This window comes from Pelodiscus sinensis, chromosome 28 (assembly GCF_052426305.1).
Source record: "Pelodiscus sinensis isolate ZL-2025 chromosome 28, ASM5242630v1, whole genome shotgun sequence".
Classification (NCBI taxonomy): Eukaryota; Metazoa; Chordata; order Testudines; family Trionychidae; genus Pelodiscus; species Pelodiscus sinensis.
The window spans coordinates 7,118,574-7,131,488 of NC_143079.1; the positions used below are offsets into that span (position 1 = coordinate 7,118,574).

Below are 12,915 nucleotides of genomic sequence, written 5' to 3' on the forward strand. Positions count from 1 at the left end.
TGCAGCGAGAACATGACCCGAGGTAAAATGCATCTACAGGGATGCAGAATCTTTAGGGTGGCACCTGGTTTTCCCAGACGTGCTCAGTGGTTCTTAGTTTCTAAGCTCTACAAACCACCGGTGCTGCTCTTCACCTTCCCCGGCCATGAAATTTCCAGCGTCTTGGGCTAACTGAAGTCAGTGGAATTACAGGAGCGGGGGAAAATGGGCCACGAATGGCAAGGCGAGATGGCATGTGAAAAGTATCAGGGCGGATCCAAATAAAGCAACGTTGCTGGCCTCAGGCAGAGAGTCGGTGGAAGTTGCTTCCTAGTTTGCATTGCTGCAGCCAGCTTCCCCCGTATGATACTGGGAATCACTCTTCCCTTGGTTTAAGAAAAAGGGAGTTCAGTCTGGTGTTTATCCAGTGGTGCTGCAGCTAGGATAACGAACGGACCACTGAACCCTTCTTTGCTACTGCCCCGTGACGCAGTGACTGTCAATGACCCGTCAACGGGAAGGCCAGATTTCCTTGCACTGGCACCTGGCTGATCTGGGCTAGGGACTGTGCCTGAATGGCATTTAGATTTCATGCTAACACGAGAAGGCTCTTGGCTTTCCGTTGGCCGCTCCCATGGGCTTCGACAGTGGGAACTCTAATGCACCCCCAGGCCTAATGTAAGGCTCGCACTAGCAACACGAGCAACCCGGCGTTTGTAACAGACGCTTGTTTATCTCGCTGTGTTAAAACAGGGCAGGTTTAGTTGCGGTACCCCGGTTCTCAGTCAGTTTATTCTGGGCAGGCCCGACTTATCCAGTAGACACAGTCGGCACAGTGTCTAAGGCCCATGATACTTTTAGGGGCCCACGAAAACGTTTTAATTTCTTTTAAAATCAGAAGAAAAAAAATGAACTTTTAGGGTCGAAGAAAATGTGTTAATTTTTTTCTCACATCAGAAAAAAATGAAACCTTTAGGGCCCACGAAAAATCTATTAACTTTTGGCTAAAACAGGAAAAAAAAATTGTTGAAGTATTTAAAGTTATATCAAAAATAATGTTTCATATTTTTTTTAATGGAGGAAGGGGCCCACGAAGGTAAAAGTGCCTAGGACCCACAAAAATCATAATGCGGCCCTGATTCTGGGCTGTTTATTTTTTACGTTAAGTCCTCTTCAAATAAGACATTGGTCCAGCTCTGCCCTCAGTCCGTGACAGGAGGAAGAGGGCTCTGGAGAGGTAGCGCACAAGCAGGGAGCTCTGACACAGACTTTTCACGGCTAGAACTGGAAGCCTTTCACAAGGGAAGGGAAGAACTGTTGTGTTTGCAGAGGGGACGCTGGTGCCCGGGGAGGGGAAATGACCCGCCTAAGGTCAAACAGCAAATCCATGGCAGCAGTGGGAACAGAGCCTCATTCTCCTGGCCTGATGTCCTAGTCACTAGAAGAACATGCTCCCTCTTCCTGACAGGACCAAAATGGCTTGGAGTCCCACATACTGAACTCCCAACTTGGCTATCAGTAAAAGTTGTCAGCTTCCCAAATCGTCCTGTCCAATTGCTCCTCATCTCATCCCTCTGCTCCGTTGCCGGCTTTTCTACCGTCATTAAATCCAGCCCCTTCCTCGATCTCAGCAGAAAAGTCCTGGCCCCACACCCCCGGTATCTCAGAGGGCAGAGATTGGTGAGCAGGGGCTCGGTGCCTCGGCTGGGGGGGAAAGAGGGAAAATCTCACCTGTGTGAAATCGGGAGCCCATTAGCAAGAGAGGAAAGAGCAGTGGCAGCCGAGCGACTGGGTGTCTGCGCTGAGATGCAGGGCGCGTCAAGCGGCGACAGCTGAGAGCGCTCCCAAACTCCTCCTGGCCCCCAGCAGCAAGTCCCAGCCTGGCCAGTACAAAAGGGGCTGACGAGGGGGCTCCTCCGAGCACCGATGGATTTGCAACAGCCGCCGAGCCCCCTGTGAAAGGAGGGGGAGGGAAGATTGCTGCGGAGCCCAGCCACCCCACACAAGAGCAGGGGGTGAGCACCGCTCTTTGTGAGCGGCAGACTGCGTAAGAAGAAAAGTGTGTATGGGGGGGAGGGGAGGACGAATGCCAGGCTGCCTGCAGGAGACTTGGAAAAGAGCGAAAGGTCGGAGCACTTCTAGTCACCGGGGATCTAGCAGGGCTTGGAAGGGTTGCGGTTTGTGCTTCCGAGACGCCAGAGCAGGAATAAAGAGGAGAAGGTTTGTGTGCCGATGGGGAGGTAGCACCAGAGAGATCCCTGAGGACTGCAGGACAAAGGGAGCTCATGGACGGGCTTTACCTGCTAGCAGAGGGAGACGGGCTGGAAAGGACCAATGACACCCGCCGCAGGAGGAGTTGGGTGCAGGAGGAGCCCTCGGAGCCGTCCCTGCGGGGGGTGATGGCCGCCTTGCTCTTCCTCCTCATTCTTTCCACCTTGCTGGGCAACACCCTGGTGTGCGCGGCCGTCGTCAAGTTCCGGCACCTGCGCTCCAAGGTGACCAACTTCTTCGTCATCTCGCTGGCCGTCTCCGACCTGTTCGTGGCCGTGCTGGTGATGCCGTGGAAGGCAGTTGCCGAGGTGGCTGGTTTCTGGCCTTTCGGGGGCTTCTGTGACATCTGGGTGGCCTTTGACATCATGTGCTCCACCGCCTCCATCCTCAATCTGTGCATTATTAGCGTGGACCGGTACTGGGCCATCTCCAGCCCCTTCCGCTACGAGAGGAAGATGACCCAGCGGGTGGCATTTGTCATGATTGGGGTGGCTTGGCTGCTCTCCATCCTGATCTCCTTCATCCCCGTGCAGCTGAGGTGGCACAAGGCCAGCGAGCTCCTGGCTCAACAGGAGCCGGGCTCCAACCTCACGCAGGGCGCTCAGGAGAACTGCGACTCCAGCCTCAACAGGACCTACGCCATCTCCTCCTCCCTCATCAGCTTCTACATCCCCGTCGCCATCATGATCGTGACCTACACCAGGATCTTCCGCATCGCTCAGCGCCAGATCCGCAGGATCTCCTCCCTGGAGAGAGCGGTGGAGCACGCCCAGCACTGCCACAGCAGGGACTGCCCCCACGAGGCCTCCCTGAAGAACTCGTTCAAGAAGGAGACCAAAGTCCTCAAGACCCTGTCCATCATCATGGGCGTCTTCGTCTTCTGCTGGCTACCCTTCTTCGTGCTCAACTGCATGGTGCCCTTCTGCGACGCTGGCCTGCAGGATCCTGGCGCCCTGCCTTGTGTCAGCGAGACGGTCTTCAACATCTTTGTCTGGTTCGGCTGGGCCAACTCCTCCCTCAACCCCATCATCTACGCCTTCAATGCTGACTTCAGGAGGGCCTTTGCCACCATCCTGGCCTGCGGCCGCTTCTGCCCCAGCAACGTAGTGGAGACGGTGAATTTCAGCAACGAGCTGGTCTCCTACCACCATGACACCACCTGCCAGAAGGACGTGATGACCCTCAGCTGCCCACACCTGCTGCCCCACGCCGCCCTGCCGGCAGACGACAACGAGCTGACTTTCGATAAGGTGTCTCAGCTCTCCCAGACCTCCCCCGACAACCACGCCAACGCCGCCTTGCCAGCCGTGGTCCACGTGGAGTGCGAGACAGATATTTCACTGGAGAAGATCACTCCCTTCACTTCCAACGTGCTGGATTGAAAAGGACCATGAGAAGGAGAGAGGGAGGGGGAGAGGGATGGCTACCCTTCTGGCTGGGCAGGAGTTTGTTAGTAGCAAGGAAGAGTGACTTTCCAGGGAACTGGATGGCTGAGGGGAATGGGGTCTGGGATGTTTCGCCTCCAGCCCGCGGCTCGACCCCGGCCCAGGTTGGTGGTGGATGAAAGTAGCTGATGGCTGTCGAGTGCCAGATGAGTTTGGTGGGTCTCAGCATAGCTCCGATGAAGAGAGAAATGACCCGGTGTGGTTGTCAGTAGCTTATGGAAATGAACCTTCCCCCTCAGTCCATTTCGGAGGGTACGGGCCAGTGGTTTTAAAATGACGGTTCATGACCCAGTGCTGGGCCGTGCAATGTCAGGCCCTGGGTCTCGTGGCTGCAGGGGGCTCAGGTGAGCAGTGGGGGGCTGAGGCAGATCCCTGCGCTGCACCCCAGAAGCAGCCGGCAGCAGGCCCGGCTCTTAGGTGGGAGAGCGCACCGGGCTCCACGCACTGCCCCTGCCCTGAGCACTAGCGCCGCACTCTTGTTGGCTACAAACCTGCTGCCGGCTGCTTCTGGGGTGCAGCAGGGTCTGCGGTGCCAGGAGAGGCAGGAAGCTGCCTTAGCCCCCTCCCCACTGCACTGCTGACTGGGAGCTGCTCAATGTAAGCCCCTCCTGCCCCCCCCCAAAGCTGGAGCCCCCTCTTAGACCCCAAAGCCCTCACTTTCAGTCCTGCCCCACACTCCAGTCCAATTCTATTGGGTTGCAGCATCAATGATTTTCTTCAACGGGGTCATGGGAAAAAAAGTCTGAAACCTGCTGGAATAGGCGGGGGGGAGGCAGTTCTATTGCTGCATCGCCTGGCCCTGCAGCCTGCACCATTGCGCCCTGGACAGGCAGGGCTGAGAAATGCTCTAAGCTCCGTGGCTGAGGCAGCCCTACGGTGGGGACCACCTTAGGCACGTAGGGGAGAGAGAAGAAATGCTTCACGAGCCACCTTGATCCTGGCCTTGTCCCCAGCCTGGACTTTGCAGCCAACCCCGGAGAATAGCAAACAGGGAGCAGGCAGCTAGGGATCCTGAGTTCCGCTCCTGGTTTTGGGAGGGGTAGGCGGTCTAGTGGTTAGGGCAGGTAAGCCAGGAGTCCGTTCCACCTCTGGGAACAAGGCTTTGGGTGTTAGGAAGTCAGGATGCTCCGGCAGGTCGGTCCGTGGTGGCCTTGCTCTCCTGCACCTCTGGGGGAAGTTGAGTAAATAGGCACCCGGTTACCTGCGAAAGGTGTCTCTTCTTCATGGCTCTAGCTCAGGCAGGTTATCCTCCAGGCCAGTACAAATAAAGCCCATTGGGTTGATGCTTTCAGGCTGCCCCGTGCTGTGGCTGTCTGGGCGATGGCTCCAACCTGCCTTTGGGGCACAGACCCAGGGTCTGAACTGGCCCTGGGCATGCTCCAATCCTGCCCGTGGTCCGTTCCACCGCCCTGGTTGCTTATCGCTGCTGTCAGGAAAAGGCACGTTCTTTGTAGCTGCTGTGGCTACTGACCGGGTCTGAATCCTTCCTAGCCAGCGTGTTTCTGTAGGAAAGAAGCAGAATCCTGATTTTAGGGGGGGAGATGTTGATCTCAGTGGTTCCTTTGCTTCCCCTTTATCCTCCATCCCTCACCCTCTCTGAAGTCTGTCTTCTCCATTTCCCCTGCAAGCCTCTCAACTTTGCAGTCTTTCCACACCCCCCCCCCCCCCGCACCCCTTTATTAGATCTGGGTGCCTGGCCTCATTTCAATAACAATAGCTTTCTGAGATGCTCCCTTTCCTCACTCACTTGTACTTTTTAATTAGCAGCTTCTTTGCCTATTCGAACCTGCGTCTGGTTGCCCCGGTACCAGACAGGGGGTGTGCGTGTGTGGGGCGGGGGAATCGGGGAGAAGCCCCCAGCCTCGCACTGTGAAACGTGGCACTGATTGTTTTTATGGGTGTGTGTTCAGAGAGGCTCGGATAACGGTTGCAGGACAAATGGCATGTCCAGGTTATCCTGAAGCCGGGTGCCTCCACACTCTGGCATGGGCAGCTCCGTAGCACTGCCGAAGCCCTTTCCTTTCACCCCTCCCAACAAACCTTCACAAAGAGAACTCCGAAGGTGATAATTACAGAGTAATGGTAATTATCTGATGCAGCCCAGTGACAGGCGCGTCTCCGCACAGTCGGTGTGGGAGGGGAACAGAAGTTGGGGGGGGGGATCCTTAGTTTCTAGGACTCTGCTGCAGTATTACTGATAGGATGGTACTTAACTCTCCTTGTCGCCACCTCTTAGAACAGCAGGGTTGTCTGGCTAATGGTTAGAGCAGCGCTGTGCTGCCTGGGTTCTATTCCCAGCCGTGGGGAAGAAGGAGCAGTGGGATGGGGAGTCAAGTGGCCTGGGTTCTATTCCCAGCCGTGGGGAAGAAGGAGCAGTGGGATGTGGAGTCAGGTGGCCTGGGTTCTATTCCCAGCCATGGGGAAGAAGGAGCAGTGGGATGGGGAGTCAAGTGGCCTGGGTTCTATTCCCAGCCATGGGGAAGAAGGAACAGTGGGATGGGGAGTCAGGTGGCCTGGGTTCTGTTCTCTTTGGGACTGGCGCTTTATGATGTGTTTATACAGTGCTTAGTACAATGGGTTGAGGCATTGCTGCATTATGTGATCCCAGACTGGGAGAGGAGCGTTCTCCAGTGGTTAGAGCAAGGAGGCCATGGGGAGTTAGGGCTCCAGGTTTCTCTATTCCAGGCTCCGCTGCTTCCCTGGACAAGTCACTTTACCTTTCCATCTCGGCCTCCCCAACGAGGCTCTACTGCACACCTCACCCATCGCGCTGCTGTGAGGCTTTGTCCCCGAGCACGTGTAACGTGCTTTGAGACAGGCAACGTGTGCACGACCTTTTCGTTCCGCCGTGAGAAAAGTTGGGCCAACTTGCCGCGTGTGGATGCAGCCGTTGCTGGCGCCAGTGGACAAGCCGAGCGGGGGAGTGGCTGCGAAAAAACGTTATTTATTATCTCTCCAATGCCCACACACCCTGGCGAAGTCCCACTGGAGCAGCAGCAGCAAAGGTTTCTTCATTTCCTTCTTTCAGAAACTCCCTGGTTCTGCACTTTGCTGACTGGACAACAGGCCCTTTCCCCCTCCCCTCCGGCCTCTGACTGTGACCTCTGCCACAGCTGCCCTGTGTTTTCCTGGTGCCTTCGGCCCAGCTGCCGAGGGGGTGGCAAAAGACTCAACCGAGCCTGTGGCCTCCAGGGTGTTGGACTGGCCCCTCTGGGCTACGGACATGCAATGACCAGGCTAGGACGTGGGCAGCAGCTTCAAACCCACATATGTGTTTCTGTGCTTAACTAGGATTGTCTGTCTGGCAAAAAAAAAAAAAAAAAAAAAAATCTTGCTCCTTTCAGTGCGGTGTGGTTTTCTGGTGTGTTTCCCGCACAGGCGGCTGGGAGTACAGGCTGCATGGGGAGGAACATGGTAGGGTGTAGCTGAAGCAGCACTTAGAAACATAGAACACTAGAACTGGAAGGGACCTCGAGAGGTCATCGAGTCCAGTCCCCTGCCCCCATGGCAGGACCCAGCACCATCTAGACCGTCCCTGATAGATGTCTATCTAACCTGCTCACTTGTCTGCTCCTTTCCTGCTGCAGGCACCCTAATATACGCTCGGGGATCCCTCCCCAGTGCAAGAGGATGTCAGCCGGTGAGCCCTTTGCAGATGCACCTTCCATGGCACTCAGGCTAAGAGGAGTCGGGGCAAAGGTGGCTGTAGTCCCTGGTGTATCCACAAGCAGCCGCAGGGGCTCCTAACGTAGGACTGGAACCCACAACTCCCTCTTGGGACATTTAACAACCTGGACTAGCCAGAGCTCAGTGTATTCCAGCTGCTGTGCTTGCAGGAGAACCCAGCAGGGGGAGGGATGGTAGGGCTGTCTTGCTGGGATTTGGCCAGGGTGGAGGCTTGCCCCATGGGTACGAACATAAGAATGGCCATACGGAGTCAGACCAAAGGTCCATCTAGCCCAGTGTCCTGTCGTTTGATTGTGACCAATGGCAGGTGCTCTGGGGGAATGAACAGACGTGGGAATCATCAAGCGATTCATCCCGTCATCCATTCTCGGGACACCATCCTTGCCCATCCTGGCTCATGGCCGTTGACAGACTGATGCTCCATGAATTTACCTGCAGGTTGAACCTCTCTAGTCTGGTACAATTTGGTCTGGCAACATCCGTGGTCCGGCATGATTTTAGTTAGTCGGATGTCTACTTACCATCCCTGTGTCCAAGTTTCCCACGGTCCCATAACGTTTGTTTCTAGCCAGCAGTGTTCTGTGCTGTTATTTAGTTCTAATATACCCCTAACTGTCTTCCATGAGCCTTGTAAGCAGTGGAAGTGCTGGTAATGCTGGTAGGCAATAGTGATCTCCCAGGCTGTGTCTACACTGCACCCCTTTTCTGGAAAAAGGGGGCCGTGTAGACAGCCCCATGGTTCAGCTGGTTCGGCACCCATCAGGTCCCGCAGGTGCAGGACTAGAGAGGTTCAACCTGCAGTTCTTTTTTGAACCCTGGTATAGTCTTTGATGCTTCAACATCCTCTGGCAAGGAGTTCCACAGGTTGAATGTGTGTTGTGTAAAAAAAAAAAAAAATCTTCCTTTTATTTGTGTTAAACCTGATACCTAGTTCATGGGGTGACTCTAGTTCTCATGTTATGGAAAGGAGTAATCCCCCAGGGAGTGACTGCCAACCCTAGAATGCCCAAAGGGTACCGGAAAGAGTCAGCGATGATAATAGGAGAGTTTACGCTTAACACATTTTGGAAGGGCTCAAACGCCTCCAGGTTTAAGCCAATCTCTGTGTCTTCATGAGACTTCCAAGGAGGGTAGATGATCCCACAGCTGGCACTGCAAGATTGCTTGTCCCTTCTTCTGAAGCAGTTGGTGCCGGCCATAGGTATTCGGCTAGAGGCGTCTCAGCTCTGAGGCAGTCTAGCAACTCCTTTGTCAGGAAAAGAAGCATGCAAAGTTTTGGCATTTACCTGTCCCCCAGAGCCGTAATTCCCAGCTACGGTTGCACCACTGGCTCTGTCTTCTGGCTCACTCGCACCATGACTCATCCTCTCACTCACCCCATAGCCCTAGAGCAGTAGTGGGCAACCTGCAGCCCGTTGGGTTCTATGTGTGGCCCATGAGACAATGGCTGCCAGTCTCACATCTTACTCCGGATCCCTAAGGCTCTGCGTTCGCTAGCGCTGACTGCACCCTTTGCAGAGGCTGCTGCACACCTACCGGGGCCCCGCGATTATCTCACGAGCCTGGGCAGCAGGTATACAAAGCAGGGGAAGGCATTGCCTTCCTGAACCACCAGCCTGGCCCCACCCATAATCTGCCCCCCAGAATGCCTACTGTAGGCATCCTGGGCATGGAATTTTGCTGCCCCACTTCCCTGTGATGCTGGGGGCGTGGCTTGGCTCCCATCGGGGCGGAGCCTGGGCAAAAGGGGTGGGGCTGGAGGCTTGCCTACTCCATCCCTACCTTCACCCGCCACCCATGTTCACAAGGCCACCGACAGGTTGGATGTATGAAAAGAGCCCCTTGAATGTGAAGATCCTCCGGGTTCCAAGTGGCTGAATCGGTTTGCTGAGCCCGGGCCCTGCCAGCTGGCTGGGTGGGAAGGGGCGTTAAAACCACCGTGTCAATGAAAATTGGGAGCCGCTCTCGAGAGGGGAAGAAAGGACACCCTACAGCCACCCCAGCAAGCCATGGAGAGGAGAAGCTGGCGCGGTGGCCAGGCATCTGCAAGTCACCATCTCCTGCCCCTGCGTGTGGGCGCCTGTGTGGGAAATGAACCACACGCAGCTGGGAAAGTTCCCCCCGGCGGCGCGAGGAGGTGGGATGTGAGAGAGGCCGGTTCAGTGGGCGTGGAGAGAGGAGGGATTGTGAAGGCTCTCGGCTACCCCAAGCCACCCACCACAGAGTGTCTGCCTCCATATTTCTCACCCCCCGGGGCTTCCCCTCCATTCTAGGAGGGGCTTGCGCTATATTTCACACCCCACTGCCCCAAAGATCCCCTTGTGCCACCCCAAAGGGGGCTTTCTCTACTTTCCTGTATAGGCACATTTAGCCTCTGAAGCCTGCACGCCCCTCTACTCTCTCCTGCCAGAGGTCTCTGGTGCATCTGCCTACCGCCTTAGCTCCCAAAAGCCCTGCTGGGTTTTTGCTTGAGGCTCAGCCTGGGGTGATGAATAGCAAGTGCCTGGGTGACATTTAGCCGGCTGGCCCTGTTACCGGGAGACACAGGAGCGTGCCCAAATCCGCCGCGGTTCAGAAGGAGCTGCCCTGGAGCTTATTAGAGACACAAAGGCTGGTGGTTCTCACTGTTCCCTGAGGTAAATTCAACAGGCCACACAAAGACGACTCTGCTGACTCCCAAGCGGATGGGGCCACGGCATGAGGGAACCTGACTCCCCACAAGGAGATGGGGCCGTTGGAACAGACACAGCCTCTGCCTTTCTGAGGGGAGGATTCCTTGAAGCAATGTGGCTTCAGGGCTCCTCCGTCACGGCCTCCTTACATCAAGGTGGCAACCGAGAGGGTTGTGAAAGATAGTGGCAGGTCCTCACAGAAGATAAGCACCTACTACTGCTTCTAGCGCCGTTAGCTGGAGTGGTCGAGCGCGCTGCTTCTGCTGCCAAAGAGCCCACGGTCAGTCCCCACGGATAATCCAGGGCAGAGATTGTTGCAGGAGCCCTGAGCTGGCACGGAGGACAAAGGGACACGCTGCTATTACATGATCAATTCTGGCTCAGAGATTTACCTCAGGTTGCCAAGCGGCCTGGCGAGGAAAGCAGCCACGTCCTAGCCTGTGTAATCTGGGATTACGTCACATGATATTGCCTGGGAGCAGAGGGCAAGAGGGTTTGGGGGAATCCACCATGGTCAAAGGCGGCAGCCGCTGCGGCGTTAGCCTCCCCTGGGCTCTAGCAGACTAGCACAGAAGCCCCCTCTCTTTCCCGCCAGGACTGTGATCTTGGGGATCCTGAGCACGATTGTGCCACGGCCGCCAGGCATGGGACTAGTCAAGATAAAAAACAAGGCGCCTCTGCTGAGACAGGAAAGGGCTGAAAATAAGGCAGGAGCTGGGGAAGAGGTGACTGGCCTGTTCCTTTTCTGATGTTGATGGGGTGGGTGGGTGTGAAGAGAAGTGGGGGATTCTGGGACGCGTCAGGAAGCAGACGGTCATTATCTTCCCTCTTGAGTTTCTTTCCAAATCGGAGTCATTAGACGCTGCCCTCATCAGAGAGAAGCAGGTGCAGGGGGCACCGGCAGGCACCCGTCTCCAAGGGAAAGCGGAGCCTCGGGGCGAAGGCTGAGGGTCTCTGGCCACTTGAAGGAGCCTGGCAGAGGCTCTTGTGAAATCACAGGCCTGGCTTTCTCAATCTGTATGGTAATTCAGAGCAATCAGAATCAGCAGCTGAGGAGAGGCGGGAGAGATTAACCCTCCCAGGAGCCAGGATGGAGACCACCTCTCACCGCTGGGGTGAGGGAGAGAGAGGCGCTTGTCAGGGCTGGGGAGGAAATCAAGGTATCAGCCTTGGTTTGGGGTTCTCTCATGCGGGGAGGGGGGTAGACGTGCAGGCAAGCAGGTGAAGTGTAGCCTGACCCCTTGTATGCACCGCTCTCTCTTTTCATAGAATCACAGAATCCTAAGGTTGGCAGAGACCAACGAGTCCAACCCCCTGCTCAAACCAACCCCAATTAAACCATCCCAGCCTGGGCTTTAAGCCGGGACTTAAAAACCTCTAGGGATGGAGATTCCACCCCCTCCTTTTTCACCTCCTCAGTTGCTTTCTTTTGCAGCATTTTGTCCTCCTCCAAATGAAAAAAAAAATGGTTGTTTTCCCAGGCAGATAAGAACATCTTGGGGTGACGGGTGTCTGTGATGAACACTGCAGATGCTGGGGGGGCAGCGGAGGGTGAGGGTTACTTCTTTCTCTGTGTCCCCAAGGAGGTGCTTCCCACGTGTCCTCCAGAAAGCCCCTGTGGATAGGGCAAGGGTGTAATTGTGAAACCCCCGTGGGAGGGGGACAGAAAGCCTCACCAAGATTAGGAAGCTGCGCTCCAAGGTAAACAGCCCCTCCAGCTCGGCACAGATTTGGCAACCACTAGCCGCCCAAGAACTCAAGAGGAAGCGGGTGACAATTGCACTTCCTGGCTGGGGAGTTATTGAAGGCTCAGAGCCAGGGAATGGAAGGAGCAGTTCATTTTTCTCCCGCTGGCTTCGGAGAGGCAGGCAGAGTCTGTCAGGGGTCAGCAGGCAGGGACCGGCCTTCAAATGCAGCCCAACGTTGGGGCATGTCAGGATCTCTATACGTTCCACTCAGAGCCAGAATAGATTAGTCGTTTGCACTTTCGGCTTTGTAATAGCCAGGGCTTGTCTGGGACAGGAGTTGCATGGGGATAATAACTTCTCTGAAGCAGGGACTGTCTTTGTGTTGTCTGGTACAGCTGACCCCTAATTTCTCATTGGCTTCCACGCTGCAATAGAAATAAAGAGTTGATCATTATATTTTAGCAGCACGTCACTGGGTTTATTTTCACCCTAATCCTTAAAAGTGGCAGCATTTTAACCAGGGGCTGCCTGGTGCCATCTAGTGGCCATCTTCATTGACAGTGGATTTTGCAAATTGCTGTGAGATCTCGTCTATGAGACACTAACCTCCCCCCCATGCCTCTTCCTGTTCTAAACTCTGATTTGTCAATTTTATATGTGTTCAATTTTTTTGATTGTATTCCTTTGGTATATACGGCCATGCCAATTTTCCTCCACAATTTGATCTGAGGAAGTGGGTCTGGCCCACGAAAGCTCATCGCCTAATAAGCCATCTTGTTAGTCTTTAAAGTGGGCTGTGAGGGATGGCTAAACAAACACAGAAAATAGAAACAACGAGGAGTCCTGTGGCACTTAAAGGACTAACAGATTTATTTGGGCATAAACTGCCATGGGTAGAAACTACTCTGTCTGATGCATCAGAGGTTTCATGGGTTTTACCCACGAAAGCGGATGCCCAAATAAATCTTTTTCCACAAGATCCTTATGCCCCCCAAAAAAGAAGTTTACCGATCTTGTGGGAAAAGGGGTTTTTGCGCAAAACGAAAACGTCCACACTGCTTGTTTTTGCGCAAACACCCTAGCGAAAAAGCAGATTGACAGAAAATATGCAAATGAGATTGCGATTCATGCATTAGCATATTCATTGGCATATTTTTTGCCAAGAAAACTCAT

General features: G+C 54.8%; 1 protein-coding gene across 1 annotated transcript; it reads left to right on the forward strand.

Annotated features, from left to right (window-relative positions):
- Window positions 1-2,264: 2,264 nt before the first annotated feature.
- Window positions 2,265-4,359, forward strand: LOC102443870 (D(1) dopamine receptor-like). The gene has a single exon (XM_006135551.5). The coding sequence runs from the start codon at window positions 2,265-2,267 to the stop codon at window positions 3,630-3,632; it is 1,368 nt and encodes a 455-aa protein (XP_006135613.4). The 3' UTR covers window positions 3,633-4,359.
- Window positions 4,360-12,915: the final 8,556 nt, after the last annotated feature.